This window comes from Nerophis ophidion, linkage group LG18 (assembly GCF_033978795.1).
Source record: "Nerophis ophidion isolate RoL-2023_Sa linkage group LG18, RoL_Noph_v1.0, whole genome shotgun sequence".
Lineage (NCBI taxonomy): Eukaryota > Metazoa > Chordata > Actinopteri > Syngnathiformes > Syngnathidae > Nerophis > Nerophis ophidion.
The window spans coordinates 46,790,789-46,812,363 of NC_084628.1; the positions used below are offsets into that span (position 1 = coordinate 46,790,789).

Here is a 21,575-nt window from a genome sequence, read left to right on the forward strand (position 1 = left end):
GACCCACCGTGCGTAGCGCTCCAGACTGTAATTGATAGCTGTGGTCTCACACAAATAATAAATGAACCCACGCATCGCAACGGTAATACGATAGACCTAGTGCTTGTCAGGGGCATCACCGTTTCCAAAGTTACGATACTCCCGTATACTAAAGTATTGTCCGATCATTACCTTATAAAATTCGAGGTTCAGACGCATGTTCGTCAAACTAATAATAATAATAACTGCTATAGCAGCCGCAACATTAATACAGCCACAACGACAACTCTTGCGGACCTACTGCCCTCGGTAATGGCACCATTCCCAAAGTATGTGGGCTCTATTGATAACCTCACTAACAACTTTAACGACGCCCTGCGCGAAACCATTGATAACATAGCACCGCTAAAGTTAAAAAAGGCTCCAAAAAAGCGCACCCCGTGGTTTACAGAAGAAACTAGAGCTCAGAAATTATTATGCAGAAAGCTGGAACGCAAATGGCGCACGACTAAACTTGAGGTGCACCATCAAGCATGGAGTGATGGTTTAATAACTTATAAACGCATGCTTACCTTAGCTAAAGCTAAATATTACTCAAATCTCATCCACCGTAATAAAAACGATCCTAAATTTTTGTTTAGTACGGTAGCATCGCTAACCCAACAAGGGACTCCTTCCAGTAGCTTAACCCACTCAGCTGATGACTTTATGCAATTCTTTAGTAAGAAAATTGAAGTCATTAGAAAGGAGATTAAAGACAATGCGTCCCAGCTACAACGGGGTTCTATTAACACTGACACGATTGCATATACGGCGGATACTGCCCTCCAAAATAGTTTCTCTCGTTTTGAGGAAATAACATTAGAGGAATTGTTACAACGTGTTAAGGGAATAAAACAGACAACATGTTTACTTGACCCTCTTCCTGGGAAACTGATCAAGGAACTCTTTGTATTATTAGGTCCATCAGTGCTAAATATTATAAACTTATCACTCTCCTCGGGCACTGTTCCCCTAGCATTCAAAAAAGCGGTTATTCATCCTCTTCTTAAAAGACCTAACCTCGATCCTGACCTCATGGTAAATTACCGACCGGTGTCTCACCTTCCCTTTATTTCAAAAATCCTTGAAAAAATTGTTGCGGAGCAGTTAAATGAACACTTAGCGTCTAACAATCTATGTGAAACCTTTCAATCCGGTTTCAGGGCAAATCACTCGACGGAGACAGCCCTCGCAAAAATGACTAATGATCTATTGCTAACGATGGATTCTGATGCGTCATCTATGTTGCTGCTCCTCGATCTTAGCGCTGCTTTCGATACCGTCGATCATAATATTTTATTAGAACGTATCAAAACACGAATTGGTATGTCAGACTTAGCCCTGTCTTGGTTTAACTCTTATCTTACTGATAGGATGTAGTGTGTCTCCCATAACAATGTGACCTCGGACTACGTTAAGGTAACGTGTGGAGTTCCCCAGGGTTCGGTCCTTGGCCCTGCACTCTTCAGCATCTACATGCTGCCGCTAGGTGACATCATACGCAAATACGGTGTTAGCTTTCACTGTTATGCTGATGACACCCAACTCTACATGCCCCTAAAGCTGACCAACATGCCGGATTGTAGTCAGCTGGAGGCGTGTCTTAATGAAATTAAACAATGGATGTCCGCTAACTTTTTGCAACTCAACGCCAAAAAAACGGAAATGCTGATTATCGGTCCTGCTAGACACCGAACTCTATTTAATAATACAACTCTAACATTTGACAACCAAACAATTAAACAAGGCGACACGGTAAAGAATCTGGGTATTATCTTCGACCCAACTCTCTCCTTTGAGGCACACATTAAAAGCGTTACTAAAACGGCCTTCTTTCATCTCCGTAACATCGCTAAAATTCGCTCCATTCTGTCCACTAAAGACGCTGAGATCATTATCCATGCGTTTGTTACGTCTCGCCTCGACTACTGTAACGTATTATTTTCGGGTCTCCCCATGTCTAGCATTAAAAGATTACAGTTGGTACAAAATGCGGCTGCTAGACTTTTGACAAGAACAAGAAAGTTTGATCACATTACGCCTGTACTGTATATACCTTTATATACATATATACATACATATATACCTGTACTGTATATACCTTTATATACATATATACATACATATATACCTATACTGGCTCACCTGCACTGGCTTCCTGTGCACTTAAGATGTGACTTTAAGGTTTTACTACTTACGTATAAAATACTACACGGTCTAGCTCCATCTTATCTTGCCGATTGTATTGTACCATATGTCCCGGCAAGAAATCTGCGTTCAAAGGATTCCGGCTTATTAGTGATTCCCAAAGCCCAAAAAAAGTCTGCGGGCTATAGAGCATTTTCCGTTCGGGCTCCAGTACTCTGGAATACCCTCCCGGTAACAGTTCGCGATGCCACCTCAGTAGAAGCATTTAAGTCTCACCTTAAAACTCATTTGTATACTCTAGCCTTTAAATAGACTCCCTTTTTAGACCAGTTGATCTGCCGTTTCTTTTCTTTTTCTTCTATGTCCCACTCTCCCGTGTGGAGGGGGTCCAGTCCGATCCGGTGGCCATGTACTGCTTGCCTGTGTATCGGCTGGGGACATCTCTGCGCTGCTGGTCCGCCTACGCTTGGGATGGTTTCCTGCTGGCTCCGCTGTGAACGGGACTCTCGCTGCTGTGTTGGATCCGCTTTGGACTGGACTCTCGCGACTGTGTTGTATCCATTGTGGATTGAACTTTCACAGTATCATGTTAGACCCGCTCGACATCCATTGCTTTCCTCCTCTCTAAGGTTCTCATAGTCATCATTGTCACCGACGTCCCACTGGGTCATTATTGTCACCAATGTCCCACTGGGTGTGAGTTTTCCTTGCCCTTATGTGGGCCTACCGAGGATGTCGTGGTGGTTTGTGCAGCCCTTTGAGACACTAGTGATTTAGGGCTATATAAGTAAACATTGATTGATTGATAAACTGGGCTTTCCAGCAATATATCATTTTTTCAGGAAAATGGTTTCTGCCTTAGTTGGGGGCGGTGGTTGGGGACCTCTTGTGCAACCTACATAAAGTATAGAGTTGAACTATTTTAGTTCCTATGTTCCCTGAAGGCAACATGATAGGGGAAAGGCCCCCTATCTTTTTGCTGAACTGTCTGTCGGGATTCTATGTCCTTCTCAGTTGATGACACACACCTCACGCCATATTCAGGCCTAAAGTCTGGAATCTAGAAAAAAAAAGATTGAAACATTTGAAAAGAAAGGTCTTAAAAGAGAAAAAATTAAACTATAAAAATAAGATTTTAGTCTGGAAAAAAACTGGAGCTCAAATTCTAAAGTTAAAGTACCAATGATTGTCACAGACACACTAGGTGTGGCGACATTATTCTCTGCATTTGACCCATGACCCTTGATCACCCCCTGGGAGATGAGGGGAGCAGTGAGCAGCAGTGTTGGCCACGCCCGGAAATCATTTTTAGTGATTTAACCCCCAATTCCAACCCTTGATGCTGAGTGCCAAGCACTCAGCATTTTTATAGTCTTTGGTATAACTCGGCCGGGTTTTGAACTCACAACCTACCAACATCAGGGCGGACACTCTTACCACTAGGCCACTGAGTAAATTATGTAAAATATGTAAAAGTGAAAACAGAAAATTCCAGAGAATTAAGGGAGCAAATTAGAATTATATTCAACCGTTTTTTCTTGAATGCACTGATGTATTTTAGTATTTAACTTATAATTATTATTTTTTTTGTGCCAAAATTTTAAACATAATTTTGCTCCATGAGTGTTGAAATTAATAAAGTTAAAGCATAATTTTGCACCAATTTGTTTTTAAAAAAAGGTTCAAATTTGTTTTTTGTTTTTTGTTTTCAAATTTACACCAGAATTATTCAGGCTAGCTACTTACTGGGCCCGTACAATTCTTTCTTATTTTTCGTTTTAGTTCTATGGACATCATGCTAACTATGGCAAAATGTCAAAAAAAAAAGGTAAAGTACTTTGTTGAAAAACAATAAGTAAAAGTAAATTATTATTCTTAGTACATTTGCCACCCACCTACAACTTGCCAGCCAGCATGAACGATATATTCGTGGACTACATCCTGGTTCACAGACGTCAACACAACTGCACTATTTATTTTTTTAATTTTTAACATTTTCATTGGTACTTAAACAGTGACAAGAGACAAACTTCCTACAGACTAAAAGTAAAACAATATGTTTCTATTTATTTTTTTAATTTTAAACATTTTCATTGGTACTTAAACAGTGACAAGAGACAAACTTCCTACAGACTAAAAGTAAAACAATATGTTTAAAACTCATTGTAATTCAGATTAGCAGATAAATATTTTTATGTAAATTGATTACCGTATATTATCGGAATATCTGGCACACTTAAAATCCTTTCGGTTTTTTTTCAAAATTCGACAGTGCGCCTTATAACCCGGTGCGCCTATTGTACGGAATGATTTTGGTTGTACTTACCGACCTCGAAGCTATTTTGTTCGGCATATGGTGAAATGATAAGTGTGACCGGTAGATGGCAGACACACATAAGAGATACGTGTAGACTGCAATTTGACTCAAGTTATCAACACCAAGGGCTTCACGGTGGCAGAGGGGTTAGAGCGTCTGCCTCACAATACGAAGTTCCTGCAGTCCTGGGTTCAAATCCAGGCTCGGGATCTTTCTGTGTGGAGTTTGCATGTTCTCCCCGTGAATGCGTGGGTTCCCTCCGGGTACTCCGGCTTCCTCCCACTTCCAAAGACATGCACCTGGGGATAGGTTGATTGGCAACACCAAATTGGCCCTAGTGTGTGAATGTGAGTGTGAATGTTGTCTGTCTATCTGTGTGGGCCCTGCGATGAGGTGGCGACTTGTCCAGGGTGTACCCTGCCTTCCGCCCGATTGTAGCTGAGATAGGCGCCAGCGCCCCCCGCGACCCCGAAAGGGAATAAGCGGTAGAAAATGGATGGATGGATGGATTATCAACACCAAAATGTTATATGTTCCATTGACAATATAAAATATTACACATGGCGCTCAAAAATCTTATCAAAATGTTTTAGTACGACTTTGATAAGTTACGAAGGCGCACCGCTTGATGGATTTTACTGTGCTTCAACATACTTGTGTTATTCTGGTGTGTGTATAAGGTAAGACATATTATCTGGCGTTTTGTTTTTGCAATATTATGCAAAAGAAACTGTTCTTACCTTTTGGTACCTGCTGATCTGTATTTAGGATCTGCATAAGTCCCTAAAAATTGCGATAAGCTTCTTCTGTTCCTCTATCTTCTTGTTATGAGACATTCACCCTCCGCTGTTGCCATTTCTAATATAAAGTAGTGTAAAGTTCTTACTTATATCTGTCAGTAAACTCTCCATGAAAGCGCTAAAACACACCGGTGTAGTGAGTTTACATTATTCACCCAAGGAACTTTAGTTATTAAAGAGTTCTGGTCGGACGTTTTTTCACGGGACACATTCTCCTTTAATGCGTCCTATAATCCGGTGCGCCTTATATATGAAAAAAGATAGAAAATAGACCCTTCATTGACAGTGCTCCTTATAATCCGGTGCGCCCTATGGTCCGGAAAATACGGTATTTAAGGATTCGCCTCATTCATTTCATTTTTTTTTTTTTACGGACACTGTAAGAAAATATCCTTAGATTTCACAGTAAAAAAAACTGGCAGCTCAGTCGCCGGGATTTTACCGTAACGCTAACCCAGCTGCCAAGTTTTTTTTACTCTGAAATCTACGGCAATTTTACGGTGTATCACTCATCCATCCATCCATCCATCCATCCATCCATTTTTGACCGCTTGTCCTGTTCGGGGTCGCGGAGGGTGCTGGAGCCTGTAAAGCAGGGGTAGGGAACCTATGGCTCTAGAGCCAGATGTGGCTCTTTTGATGACTGCATCTGGCTCTCAGGTAAATCTTAGCTGACATTGCTTAACATGATAAGTAATGAATAATTCCACTTGTAATAAGTGTTAAAAATAATGTTCAAAACATAAAACCTTCTCATGCATTTTTAGTCCATCCATCCATTTACTACCGCACCTGTTCAAGAAGTTGCGTTAAGAAGTTATTTATTTATTATTGGTTAGTGTGAGGCTTGTCCTCCTGGGGGTTCTTCAGACCACCAAGCACCGACATGAGAGCCCTTTTCAGGGTTACACTATTGTTTTATTTTTCAATAAGCCTCTCAGTTGCTTTCCAGCAATTGTCTTTTTCTCTTTCGTTCTCGCTCTGGCTCCAGCCCCAACCCCGTCTCTCCTCCTGGCTGCTGCTTATAACAGAGCGACAGGTGATTAGATAACAAGGCTCAGGTGGGTCATCCACGCAGCTCTCGCTGATTTCGAGGCCGGTCCTGGCACGCCCCAGTTCGCTGCAGGCCCGCGGGCCACGCCCCCTCCACAGTTAGCTTCAGAATAACAATGGTATTACAAAGAATAAGAGACCTATAATACTCTAGAAATGTTGGTTTTACTTAAAAATGCACGCGTTTAGTTGTGTTCAGTGTTAAAGAAAATATTATATGGCTCTTACGGAAATACATTTTAAAATATTTGGCTTTTTGGCTCTCTCAGCCAAAAAGGTTCCCGGCCCCTGCTGTAAATGGAAAAACAGTACCACATTTTTTTAATTTTTACTAAAAACTCACCACGAAAGCAATAAAACATACCGGTATAGTGAGTTTACATTATTCGCCCAAGGAATATTAGTTATTAGAGGGTTCTGGTAATATGGTTTTTCACGGGATACATTTCCGGCGTTGTTGTTGCACTAGTGAGCCACGGATGAGGAAATGCTGCTCCGCTATTGATTGAAGTAAAGTCTAAATGTCATTAAAACAGTTAGCTCCATCCTTTCACACTCCTTCCACTCCCGTCCTTGCACGCTACACCGTTGAAACAAAGATGACGGGGAGAAGACGCTGTCGAAGGTGAGCTACGTGAATAAGACCGCCCACAAAACGCCACGTCCTGAACCGACTGTCAGAAAGCGATTTGAAAACATCCATGCAACATTTTGACCAAAGAACCACCATTAAATGTTTTATAGACCACAAAGAAGTCTTTTCTATTTAGAAAAATTATGGCGACTTGTCCAGGGTGTACCCCGCCTTCCGCCCGATTGTAGCTGAGATAGGCGCCAGCGCCCCCCGCGACCCCGAAAGGGAATAAGCGGTAGAAAATGGATGGATCGATGACTCCTTTCCTTTAATGCGCCTTTTGTTTGAAAATAAACTTGACTAAACCCGCTCATCACCAGTGCGCCTTATAATCCGGTGCGCCCTATGGTCCGTAAAATACGGTATGTTGTTTTTGCGTAAACAAAGCAACCAGGCGACCAACAGCCGCTGTGTCAGGATCAAACACTGATTGCATCTATTAAACATTACAAGAAGCAAAGAATCAAAACAGAGACATAATTAAATTCGGCTCAATTTGAGGGGAAACATCTGGTCTGTCGTCTTGTACAGTCTCCAACACGCTCTGGGGAAAAATTGTAGGCCTCCTCCTTTGTTTGGATTTTCCCTGACCACATGTCAACAGCTGCTTCCAAAGGGACGGGGTCCTAAACAGTTCACAGAAATGGTGGTAAAACAGTTCAAAGAAGAGGTTCGTAAAAGAGTTGAAAAAGAGGTCGTCTGGAACTTGGGCAGATTCTGCCTTCTCTCCCTTTTGTAGTTCTTGGGTTAGTGTGAATGTTGTCTGTCTATCTGTGTTGGCCCTGCGATGAGGTGGCGACTTGTCCAGGGTGTACCCCGCCTTCCGCCCGATTGTAGCTGAGATAGGCGCCAGCGCCCCCCGCGACCCCAAAAGGGAATAAGCGGTAGAAAATGGATGGATGGATGGGTTAAAACAGTATCTTTCTGTTGATTACAATACATGAAAGAAACAGAAACCCCTTCATGTTGCTTCCCCCCCTACACAGTGGAGTTTTACAAGCCTTCTTCTTGGTAGGTTCAAAGACAGCTTTTGGTCTTCTCGCTGGGAACTCATCTCAACACAAAATTTTTGTGTTATAACTTAGATAAAATTATTCTAACACGCTGAAAACAATACTTGTTCTTTTCCATGAGGTTCTGGCATTGCTCACCAACTACACAAAGTAGAACCAATGTTGATGTAAACGTCTTGTGGAAAATCCAACGACTTCGGCTTTTGCTCATCTCTGGCTTCTCTTGGCAGGAAGTGAAAATATTCCAATCGCTGATCCTGGGCGAGCTGGAAAGAGGGCAGAACCAGTACCAGGCCCTGTGCTTCATCTCTCGCCTCAACCGCAATGAGATCATCCCCAGCGAGTCCATGGCGCGCCTCAGACAGGTACGAGCATCGTTTACGCCAGGGGTGTCCAAAATTGTTTACCGGCCTGCCACACATTCTGTAAAAATTGCAAAAAAGTTCGGGCATCTGGTCAGGATGCCACCCGAACGCCTCCCTAGGGAGGTGTTTAGGGCACGTCCAACCGGTAGGAGGCCACGGGGAAGACCCAGGACACGTTGGGAAGACTATGTCTCCCGGCTGGCCTGGGAACGCCTCGGGATCCCCCGGGAAGAGCTAGACGAAGTGGCTGGGGAGAGGGAAGTCTGGGTTTCCCTGCTTAGGCTGTTGCCCCCGCGACTCGACCTCGGATAAGCGGAAGATGGATGGATGGATGGCAAAACTGATAGTATTGCAAAAATTAAAAAAAAAACATTTAAAAAAATGGAATGAAGTGAAATCTAATGAGAAAAAATGGCAATGTTGACACAAAGCTGCCATGCGGGCAGTTTTTTTTTTCCCTTTTGTCTTTATTTTCTTTCTTTTTAACAAAAAAAAAGGACAAATCTATGTCATAATGAATTATTACTTAAAAAATATCACTTTAAAATGTTTTATGAGGGAAAAAAATTGCATATGTTGTGTGGTTGCCATATAAAAACATCAAAGTTTTTACAAAAGAGCATAAAACAAACAAAACAATAGTTCAAACTTAAAATCGACAGATATATCGGAAGTTGATCTTGAAATTTAAGTGTTAAAAGTAAAAAAAATAATAATAATAAAAATGCATCACTTTATGAGTGGGAAACCTTTCAGATCTCAAATATATAATAATAATAATAATAATGGATTAGATTTATACCGCGCTTTTCTATTGTTAGATACTCAAAGCGCTCACAGTGAATTTATATTTATATATATATATATATTTATTTATTTTATATATATTTAGTAGGATTTTATTTAACTTTTCACTGTGATTACTCAAAAATATTAAATAATTAAAATCAATGGTGTCCTGCATTATTGATCTTTGAGGGCTTTAATTGCTAAAAAAAAGAACTCTCCAGAAGGAATCAATAAAGTACTATCTATATCTATCCATCTATCTATCTATCTATCTATCTATCTATCTATCTATCTAAATACTGCATATTTCAGTTTTACTGTAAAAAACAAAGTTGTCTTTGACAGAAGAGGCATAAAACCTTATTTGTTTTATTTTATATCAACCTCAAGTTGATATAGAGCAGTGGTTCTCAAATGGGGGTACTTAAAGATATGCCAAGGGGTACGTGAGATTTAAAAAAAATATATTTTAAAAATAGCAACAATTCGAAAATCCTTTATAAATATATTTATTGAATTATACTTCAACAAAATATGAATGTAAGTTCATAAACTGTGAAAAGAAATGCAACAATTCAATATTCAGTGTTGACAGCTAGATTTTTTGTGGACATGTTCCATAAATATTGATGTTAAACATTTCTTTTTTTTGTGAAGAAATGTTTAGAATTAAATTTGTTAATCCAGATGGATCTCTATTACAATCCCCAAAGAGGGCACTTTAAGTTGATTACTTTTATGTGTGGAAATCTGTATTTATAATTGAATCACTTGTTTATTTTTCAACAAGTTTTTAGTTATTTGTATATCTTTTTTTCCAAATAGTTCAAGAAAGACCACAACAAAATGAGCAATATTTTGCACTGTTATACAATTTAATAAATCAGAAACTGATGACATACTTCTTTATCTCTTTTTTTCAACCAAAAACGCTTTGCTCTGATTAGGGGGTACTTGAATTAAATAAATGTTCACAGGGGGTACATCACTGAAAAAAGGTTGAGAACCCCTGATATAGAGATTTACTCTAAGCAATAAATAAAAACTAATAATATTAATTCAAATTATTTTTAACATTTTAGTGACTGAGACCCTCTATGCTCCCCGGGAGCCCTAAGGATTAAAAAAAAATCCATTTATTTTGTTATGGAGCATGCTTAAAGGGGAACATTATCACCATTTCAAAAGGGTTAAAAACAATAAAAATCAGTTCCCAGTGGCTTGTTGTATTTTTCAAAGTTTTTTTCAAAATTTTACCAGTCCCGGAATATCCCTAAATAAAGCTTTAAAGTTCTTTATTTTCGCTATCTTCGAAACCACTATCCATTTCCCTGTGACGTCATACAGGGCTGCCAATACAAACAAAGCAAGATATAGCGACATTAGCTCGGATTCAGACTCGGATTTCAGCGGCTTAAGCGATTCAACAGATTACGCATGTATTGAAACAGATGGTCGGAGTATGGAGGCAGATAGCGAAAACGAAATTGAAGAAGAAATTGAAGCTATTGAGCGAATAGCTATTGACGCTATTCGGCCATAGCATGGGTGTACCTAATGAAGTGGCCCATAGCATGGCTGCCTTATTAGCATCGCCGGTAAAATGTGCGGACCAAACGATCAGGATTTTCGCATCTTGTGACACTGGAGCAACTTAAATCCGTCGATTGGTAAGTGTTTGTTTCGCATTAAATGTGGGTATCTAGTTTCAAATGTACATACAGCTAGCGTAAATAGCATGTTAGCATCGATTAGCGTAGCATGTTAGCATCGATTAGCTGGCAGTCACGCTGCGACCAAATATGTCTGATTAGCACATAAGTCAACAACATCAACAAAACTCACCTTTGTGATTTCGTTGACTTAATGGTTGCAAATGCATCTGCAGGTTATCCATACATCTCTGTGCCATGTCTGCTTTAGCACCGCCGGTAAATAGCATGTTAGCGTCGATTAGCTGGCAGTCACGCTGCGACCAAATATGTCTGATTAGCACATAAGTCAACAACATCAACAAAACTCACCTTTGTGATTTGGTTGATTTAATGGTTGCAAATGCATCTGCAGGTTATCCATACATCTCTGTGCCATGTCTGTCTTAGCATCGCCGGTCAAATGTGGAGACACTCTGGTACATTCAATGGGGGTCTGGCGGCAGATTTCTTGCCAGTGGTGCAACTTGAATCCCTCCCTGTTAGTGTTGTTACACCCTCCGACAACACACCCACGAGGCATGATGTCTCCAAGGTTCCAAAAAATAGTCGAAAAAACGGAAAATAACAGAGCTGAGACCCGGTGTTTGTAATGTGAAAATGAAAATGGTGGGTGTGTTACCTCGGCGACGTCACATTCTGACGTCATCGCCTCCAGAGCGATAAACAGAAAGGCGCTTAATTCGCCAAAATTCACCCATTTAGAGTTCGGAAATCGGTTAAAAAATAGATGGTCTTTTTTCTGCACCATCAAGGTATATATTGACGCTTACATAGGTTTGGTGATAACGTTCCCCTTTAAATTTTTTCTGTGTCGGCCCTCCGTGGAAAAAGTTTGGACACCCCTGGTTTACGCCAAGACGTGATTCCAGGTGCTGATTTATTTATTATTATTTTTTTTTTCGCTCGCAGAAAAACCCCCACGCCATCCGCCTGGCAGAGGAGCGGCGAGGCCTGGAGCAGCTGACCATGAGCGCGGCGGTCAATCTGAGTCGGGCCTGGCAGCTGAGCAGCCACATCCACAACATGTGCAGCGAGGCCAGAGAGGCCATCTACACCCGGGAGGCTGACGTCAAGCACTGGCTGGACAAAGGTCACGCTTGGTCTTATCTTCCATTATCTCTGCAACTGTCACAGGACGGCTTTAGCCAAAGTCTCTTCTCTCCTCATCTACTCCCCATTCGCCCTTTTCTCACCCTCTTTATCACCATGCTGCTAACATCTCTGCTTCATAGCATCCAGACACCTCTCTCCTCTTAGCTGATATGACTCCTAGCATTATCTTTCCAGGGACTGTACTCTCAGCTTCTGCGTTTTATTTTTGTATGTTTGCATTCCTAATACAAACCCCGTTTCCATTTGAGTTGGGTAATTGTGTTAGATGTAAATATAAACAGAATACAAATCATTTTCAAGCCATATTCAGTTGAATATGCTACAAAGACAACATATTTGATGTTCAAACTCATAAATATTATTTTTTTGCAAATAATCATTAACTTTAGAATTTGATGCCAGCAACACGTGACAAAGAAGTTGGGAAAGGTGGCAATAAATACTGATAAAGTTGAGGTATGATCATCAAACACTTATTTGGAACATCCCACAGGTGTGCAGGCTAATTGGGAACAGGTGGGTGCCATGATTGGGTATAAAAACAGCTTCCATGAAATGCTAAGTAATTCACAAACAAGGATGGGGCGAGGGTCACCAATTTGTAAGCAAATTGTCAAACAGTTTTAGAACAACATTTCTCAACTAGGTATTGCAAGGAATTTAGGGATTTTACCATCTACGGTCCGTAAAATCATCAAAAGGTTCAGAGAATCTGGAGAAATCACTGCACGTAAGCGACGATATTACGGTACTGCATCAAAAACCGACATCGGTGTGTAAAGGATATCACCACATGGGCTCAGGAACACTTCATAAAACCACTGTCAGTAACTACAGTTGGTCGCTACATCTGCAAGTGCAAGTTAAAACTCTACTATGCAAAGCCAAACCCATTTATCAACAACACCCAGAAACGCCGCCGGCTTCGCTGGGCCTGAGCTCATCTAAGATGGACTGATGCAAAGTGGAAAAGTGTTCTGTGGTCTGACGAGTCCACATTTCAAATTATATTTGGAAACTGTGGACGTGGTGTCCTCCGGAACAAAGAGAAAAATAACCATCCGGATTGTTATAGGCGCGAAGTTGAAAAGCCAGCATCTGTGATGGTATGGGGGTGTATTAGTGCCCAAGGCATGGGTAACTTACACATCCGTGAAGGCACCATTAATGCTTAAAGGTCCATACAGGTTTTGGAGCAACATATGTTGTCATCCAAGCAACGTTATCATGGACGCCCCTGCTTATTTCAGCAAGACAATGCCAAGCCACATTCATCACGTGTTACAACAGCGTGGTTTCGTAAAAAAAAGAGTGCGGGTACTTTCCTGGCCCGCCTGCAGCCCAGACATGTCTCCCATCGAAAATTTGTGGCGTATTATGAAGTGTAAAATACAACAGCGGAGACCCCGGACTGTTGAACCACTGAAGCTCTACATAAAACAAGAATGGGAAAGAATTCCACTTTCAAAGCTTCAACAATTAGTTTCCTCAGTTCTCAAATGTTTATTGAGTGTTGTTAAAGAAAAGTTGATGTAACACAGTGGTGAACATGCCCTTTCCCAACTACTTTGGCACATGTTGCAGCCATGAAATTCTAAGTTGAATTTAGGGATTTTACCATCTACGGTCCGTAAATTCATCAAAAGGTTCAGAGAATCTGGAGAAATCACTGCACGTAAGCGATGATATTACGGACCTTTGATCCCTCAGGCGATACTGCATCAAAAACCGACATCAGTGCGTAAAGGACATCACCACACGGGCTCAGGAACACTTCATAAATCCACTGTCAGTAACTACAGTTGGTCGCTACATCTGTAAGTGCAAGTTAAAAATCTACTATGCAAAGCAAAACCCATTTATCAGCAACACCCAGAAACGCCGCCGGCTTCGCTGGGCCCGAGATCATCTAAGATGGACTGATGCAAAGTGGAAAAGTGTTCTGTGGTCTGACGAGTCCACATTTCAAATTATATTTGGAAACTGTGGACGTGGTGTCCTCCAGAACAAAGAGAAAAATAACCATCCAGATTGTTACAGGCGCAAAGTTGAAAAGCCAGCATGTGTGATGGTATGGGGGTGCATTTGTGCCCAAGGCATGGGTAACTTACACATCTGTGAAGGCACCATTAATGCTGAAAGGTACATACAGGTTTTGGAGCAACATATGTTGTCATCCAAGCAACGTTATCATGGACGCCCCTGCTTATTACAGCAAGACAATGCCAAGCCACATGTTACAACAGCATGACTTCATAGTAAAAGAGGGCGGGTACTTTCCTGGCCCGCCTGCAGTCCAGACCTGTCTCCCATCGAAAATGTGTGGCGCATTATGAAGCGTAAAATACGACAGCGGAGACCCCTGGGAAAGAATTCCACTTTCAAAGCTTCAACAATTAGTTTCCTCAGTTCCCAAACGTTTATTGAGTGTTTTTGATGAAAAGGTGATGTAACACAGTGGTGAACATGCCCTTTCCCAACTACTTTGGCACGTGTTGCAGCCATGAAATTCTAAGTTGATTATTATTTGCAAAAAAACCCTAAAGTTTATAAGTTTGAACATCAAATATGTTGTCTTTGTAGCATATTCAACTGAATATGGATTGAAAATGATTTGCAAATCATTGTATTCTGTTTATATTTACATCTAACACAATTTCCCAACTTATATAGAAACAATGTTGGTAAAACGGCGTATACTGAAGCGGCTTGAATATGATGTATAAAACATCATCCATGCAACATTTTGAGCAAAGAACCACCATTACATGTTATGTAGACCACAAGGAAGTCTTTTACATTTATAAAAAAAATCATAATATGACTTCTTTAATGCGCCTTTTGAATGAAAAAAAGAGCTGAATAGACCCGCTCATCTGCAGTGGAACATTATCACCAAACCTATGTAAGCGTCAATATATACCTTGTTGTTGCAGAAAAAAGACCATGTATTTTTTTAACCGATTTCCGAACTCTAAATGGGTGAATTTTGGCAAATTAAACGCCTTTCTGTTTATCGGTCTTTTAGCGATGACGTCAGAATGTGACGTCGCCGAGGTAACACACCCGCCATTTTCATTTTCAACACATTACAAACACCGGGTCTCAGCTCTGTTATTTTCCGTTTTTTTGACTATTTTTTGGAACCTTGGAGACATCATGCCTGGTGGGTGTGTTGTCGGAGGGTGTAACAACACTAACAGGGAGGGATTCAAGTTGCACCACTGGCAAGAAATCTGCCGCCAGACCCCCATTGAATGTACCAGAGTGTCTCCACATTTGACCGGCGATGCTAAGACAGACATGGCACAGAGATGTATGGATAACCTGCAGATGCATTTGCAACCATTAAGTCAACAAAATCACAAAGGTGAGTTTTGTGGATGTTGTTGACTTATGTGCTAATCAGACATATTTGGCCATTATAATAATGGTCCGGAAAATACGATAGACCGCAACATTGCTTTTTAAACGTGCTCAGGTCAAAAAAGTGCCGTGTTTTTGTTGAGTTTTCCGCAGTACTGTACTCCCACATGCCCACATGGATGTTGCATTCCAGGCAGAATGGAATTAGGGAGCACACCACTTGGAGCAGGTCTGACCTGACTGCAAAGGAACTACATGCGGCCCAGTTCCCCAGGACGGGCATCGTGTTCTGATCACTGTGTTACTTGTCGGAATTCATCTTTTACCAAAGAAAACTGCACTCATGCAGCTCCAGATAAAAAAAGGCTGCCACCACCGTACTTCACAATTATCTTACTTTCATTGTAAAAAATAAATCTGTAGATTTTGTGGCAAAACATCGGCAGCTCAGTCCCCAGAATTTCAGTTATTTTTTTTCGTACAGTTTTAAGTTTCTATTACAACATATCTGAAAAAAGCGTAGGAAAAGGCAAAACTTATGTCTGTTTTTAAAGAAAAATACTGTAAATATACTGTTTTTTTTAAATTATTTATATTTATTGTTTCAAATGGTTTTACCCTTAAATAGTTTTTAATCATATTTATTTTTATATTGTTTTTCTATATTTATATTTTTCATTGAGTCATTGGTGGAGCTACGGATAATATTTGAATATTGTTTTTAATAATGTTGTGCAGCACTTTGGAAACATTTATGTTGTTTAAATGTGCTATACAAATAGTGGAAAAAAAATAAATCGAAAAACTCTACCACTGTTTTTGTTTTTTTACGGTAGAATTCTGGCGACTGAGCTTCTGTTTTTGCTTGAAAAAGGTTTGTGAAAGGGTTCTCCTGAGTCCGATAAATGTTTCCTGAGCCCGGTGTACAGGTTTTAGCACGTCTTTTATTGCCCGACTTTTCAGTCCTTAGTGTCTCTGCTTCCTGACTCTGTGTGTGTGTCTCGCTCTGCTCCAACTCCCAACAGCGTGTCTCCTCCTGGCTGCTGCTAATAAGGGCGACAGGTGATTAGATAACAAATCCCAGCTGGGCAATCTACTCACCTGCCGCTGACTTCGGTCCTCCACGGCAGGCCCGCAGACCACGCCCCCCTCCACAATGTCTTCTTATTCATATACTTTTTAAAAATGTCAGTGTATTATGTAATATACCTAAAATATGGTTTGATTACAAGTAAATTTGAAAAAAAAAACTACTTTTAGCAGTGTACGTTGCTCTCTGTTTGGACATATATGCCCTGTGTTTCTCTCATTTTCAGTTGACGGTAAATCCATTCACTTCCAATACAATACCAATTTGGAGCTTTGAGTATTAGCCGATATTGATATTGATCCGAAATGGCACCTGCACGTATCATAGACACTTTTGTTTTGGAGCGTGGAATGTTAGACAAGTTTTGATGGAGTGAAATGACTCAAACAGGGAACAATGATATAGGTATGAAAACCACAATTTATTGTTAACCAACTGGAATGGGCTTATGCACTCTTAAGTTGAAGTGGAATGGTAAATGTGTTTCGGCGACACATTGTGGAGTCCATTATTCACGCTGCAAGTTGAATGATGCAGACACGTTTGTTACTGGATACTTTCTAATGCGCTTCTGTAATAGTAGTACATAGTAATAAGTAATAGGCAACTATAATTAATTGATACTTGTTTATATTGACAAAGGTGCTGTTCTATACTGCAATTTTTGTATATATGTATGTATATATATGTATACACATATACATAAATATATATATACATATACATACATATATTCTTTATATATACATACATACATACATACATATATATGTATATATATGTGTGTGTATATATATATATGTGTGTGTACTGTATATATATATTTGTGTGTATATGTGTGTATATATATATATACATACAGTATATAGGTATATGTGTATATATATGTGTATGTATATATATGTGTATATATATATATATACAGTATATATGTATATATACCGTATATATATATGTATATATATTTATGTATGTGTGTGTGTATATATATATATATATATATATGTGTGTGTGTATATGTGTGTGTATATATATATGTATTTTTTTAATATATACAGTATATGTGTATATATATACAGTATATATGTATACACATATACATAAATATATATATACATATACATACATATATTCTTTATATATACATACATACATACATACATATATATGTATATATATGTGTGTGTATATATATATATGTGTGTATACTGTATATATATATTTGTGTGTATATGTGTGTATATATATATATACATACAGTATATAGGTATATGTGTATATATATGTGTATGTATATATATGTGTATATATATATATATACAGTATATATGTATATATACCGTATATATATATATGTATATATATTTATGTATGTGTGTGTGTATATATATATATATATATATATGTGTGTGTGTATATGTGTGTGTATATATATATGTATTTTTTTAATATATACAGTATATGTGTATATATATACAGTATATATGTATATACATATGTATATACATGCTATCCACATGTACGTGTGTGTGTGTATATATATATATGTGTGTGTATATATATTTATATGTGTGTATATATATGTGTGTGTGTGTGTGTATGTATATATATATATATACATATATATGTATATATATAAAAAACATATGTATATATATATGTATGTATGTGTATATATATGTATATATACAGTATATATGTGTGTATGTATATATATGTATATATATTTTTATTTATATGTGTGTATATATATATATACACAGATATATTATGTATATATATATAATGTATATGTGTATATGTATATGTGTGTGTATATATATATGTATATATGTACAGTATATATGTATATACATATATTTATGTATATCAATCAATCAATGTTTACTTATATAGCCCTAAATCACTAGTGTCTCAAAGGGCTGCACAAACCACCACGACATCCTCGGTAGGCCCACATAAGGGCAAGGAAAACTCACACCCAGTGGGACATCGGTGACAATAATGACCCAGTGGGACGTCGGTGACAATGATGACTATGAGAACCTTGGAGAGGAGGAAAGCAATGGATGTGGAGCGGGTCTAACATGATACTGTGAAAGTTCAATCCATAATGGATCCAACACAGTCGCGAGAGTCCAGTCCAAAGCGGATCCAACACAGCAGCGAGAGTCCCGTTCACAGCGGAGCCAGCAGGAAACCATCCCAAGCGGAGGCGGATCAGCAGCGCAGAGATGTCCCCAGCCGATACACAGGCGAGCAGTACATGGCCACCGGATCGGACCGGACCCCCTCCACAAGGGAGAGTGGGACATAGAAGAAAAAGAAAAGAAACGGCAGATCAACTGGTCTAAAAAGGGAGTCTATTTAAAGGCTAGATTATACAAATGAGTTTTAAGGTGAGACTTAAATGCTTCTACTGAGGTGGCATCTCGAACTGTTACCGGGAGGGCATTCCAGAGTACTGGAGCCCGAACGGAAAACGCTCTATAGCCCGCAGACTTTTTTTGGGCTGTAGGAATCACTAATAAGCCGGAGTCCTTCGAACGCAGATTTCTTGCCGGGACATATGGTACAATACAATCGGCAAGATAGGATGGAGTCAGACCGTGTAGTATTTTATACGTAAGTAGTAAAACCTTAAAGTCACATCTTAAGTGCACAGGAAGCCAGTGCAGGTGAGCCAGTACAGGTATATATGTATGTATATATGTATATAAAGGTATATACAGTACAGGTATATATGTATGTATATATGTATATAAAGGTATATACACTATAGGTATATATGTATGTATATATGTATATAAAGGTATATATGTATGTATATATGGTAATCTGGGGTATATATGTATGTATATATGTATATAAAGGTATATACAGTATAGGTATATATGTATGTATATATGTATATAAAGGTATATACAGTATAGGTATATATGTATGTATATATGTATATAAAGGTATATACAGTATAGGTATATATGTATGTATATATGTATATAAAGGTATATACAGTATAGGTATATATGTATGTATATATGTATATAAAGGTATATACAGTATAGGTATATATGTATGTATATATGTATATAAAGGTATATACAGTATAGGTATATATGTATGTATATATGTATATAAAGGTATATACAGTATAGGTATATATGTATGTATATATGTATATAAAGGTATATACAGTACAGGCGTAATATGATCAAACTTTCTTGTTCTTGTCAAAAGTCTAGCAGCCGCATTTTGTACCAACTGTAATCTTTTAATGCTAGACATGGGGAGACCCGAAAATAATACGTTACAGTAGTCGAGGCGAGACGTAACAAACGCATGGATAATGATCTCAGCGTCTTTAGTGGACAGAATGGAGCGAATTTTAGCGATATTACGGAGATGAAAGAAGGCCGTTTTAGTAACGCTTTTAATGTGTGACTCAAAGGAGAGAGTTGGGTGGAAGATAATACCCAGATTTTTTACCAAGTCACCTTGTTTTATTATTTGGTTGTCAAATGTTAAAGTTGTATTATTAAATAGAGGTCGGTGTCTAGCAGGACCGATAATCAGCATTTCCGTTTTTTTGGCGTTGAGTTGCAAAAAGTTAGCGGACATCCATTGTTTAATTTCATTAAGACACGCCTCCAACTGACTACAATCCGACGTGTTGGTCAGCTTTAGGGGCATGTAGAGTTGGGTGTCATCAGCATAACAGTGAAAGCTAACACCGTATTTGTGTATGATGTCACCTAGCGGCAGCATGTAGATGCTGAAGAGTGCAGGGTCAAGGACCGAACCCTGGGGTGTGTATATATATATATATATATATATATATATATACAGAAGTTTTTAATTCAATGCGGTCACCGGTTCAAGAAGTCTGGGGACCCCTGCTGTACACTGACTACTCTAAAGTTCACCCACGTCTCATTTCTGTAGAATTGCCTCTTGAGTAATACAAATACATGCTGATTCAGTGTGTGTGTGTGTGGGGTGTACCCGATTTTGCCATATATTTTGTGACCTTTCCCATTTACCGGGTTCCTTGAATGCAACATTATCACTCATCTTGTTTAAATTGTGTTATTATTTACCTAAAACCTTGAGACTTTCCAGCATCCAGTCCCCCACGGCCTCGTGTGAACCACACACCAAGCGAACATCTCTGACTCACAATAGCGTCAGGCGGCGTGGACGCAGACAATAAAGCCCCCCCCCCCCCCCCCCCCCTCCCCAACACGGTCACGCTCCTTCACCATTATCTGTATTGCGCATCTTCTTTGCATAAGAAAGCCCCCCGTTAGACCCCAGATTACCACTTTCTTTCCACCTCCTTAACAGCTCTTCCTCTCCACAGGCGTGGACGGCTCCGTATTCGAGGCGCTGCCGCACACGGCCGAGGCGCCCCACCTGCAGGCCTGCCACGCCACCAAGGACGTGTGGCAGCCCTGCCTCTGCACGTACGGCCTCCGCCTGGAGTGGTACCCGTGTCTCCTCAAGTACTGCCGCAGCCGGGACCACGCGGGCCGGGGGTCCACGTACAAGTGCGGCATCAAGAGCTGCAGCAAGGGCTACCACTTCACTTACTACGTCCCCCACAAACAGCTCTGCTTATGGGACGAGGACACCTAACCTCCGCTGAAAGCAGGCCGGACAAAAAAAACGTCACTGTGATTAAAGACAAGCGGCCTTTACTTCTGGGGCGGAAAACAAACAAACTCACATGTTGGATTTATTTATTTTTGCTGGACTTTTTCAAATGTTTTTCATAAACAAACCGCCAGTCGTCAAACAATGTGATTTCAATTGTTTGTTGGGGTGTCAAGTAAACCAAAGTCCAAAGCAAAAAGTTGTCAGTGGGCGGGTGTCATCTTTCCTTCTGTCTGCAGGAAGAAACAAAAAGCGCCTATTCAGGCAGGCGGTGGTTCCTACACTGCCCTCTTGTGGTCCATTTGTAGCATTTCTTTTTAATTTATGCAGCTCAAAGACTGTGATCCACCTTCTGGAACACACCCGGACCAAATAGAGCAGAACCAACTACGGCCTTAGCTGAGGAAGTGCCTCGATCTTCTTGAAAGAACCTACGCACGGATTTGTACCTCAAAACATGGACTTTTTCAAGAGTTAATAAACGTTTCAATTTTC

At 39.7% G+C, this 21,575-nt stretch overlaps 1 protein-coding gene across 1 annotated transcript in view; it reads left to right on the plus strand.

Moving 5' to 3' along the window:
• The window catches only part of oafa (OAF homolog a (Drosophila)), a 141,778-nt gene extending 120,203 nt beyond the window's left edge, over nt 1-21,575 (plus strand). The window contains exons 2-4 of the mRNA XM_061878255.1: nt 8,217-8,351; nt 11,765-11,945; nt 20,788-21,575. Coding sequence (XP_061734239.1) covers nt 8,217-8,351; nt 11,765-11,945; nt 20,788-21,062 — 591 coding nt within the window. The 3' untranslated portion in view covers nt 21,063-21,575. The remainder of the gene's footprint in view (nt 1-8,216; nt 8,352-11,764; nt 11,946-20,787) is intronic.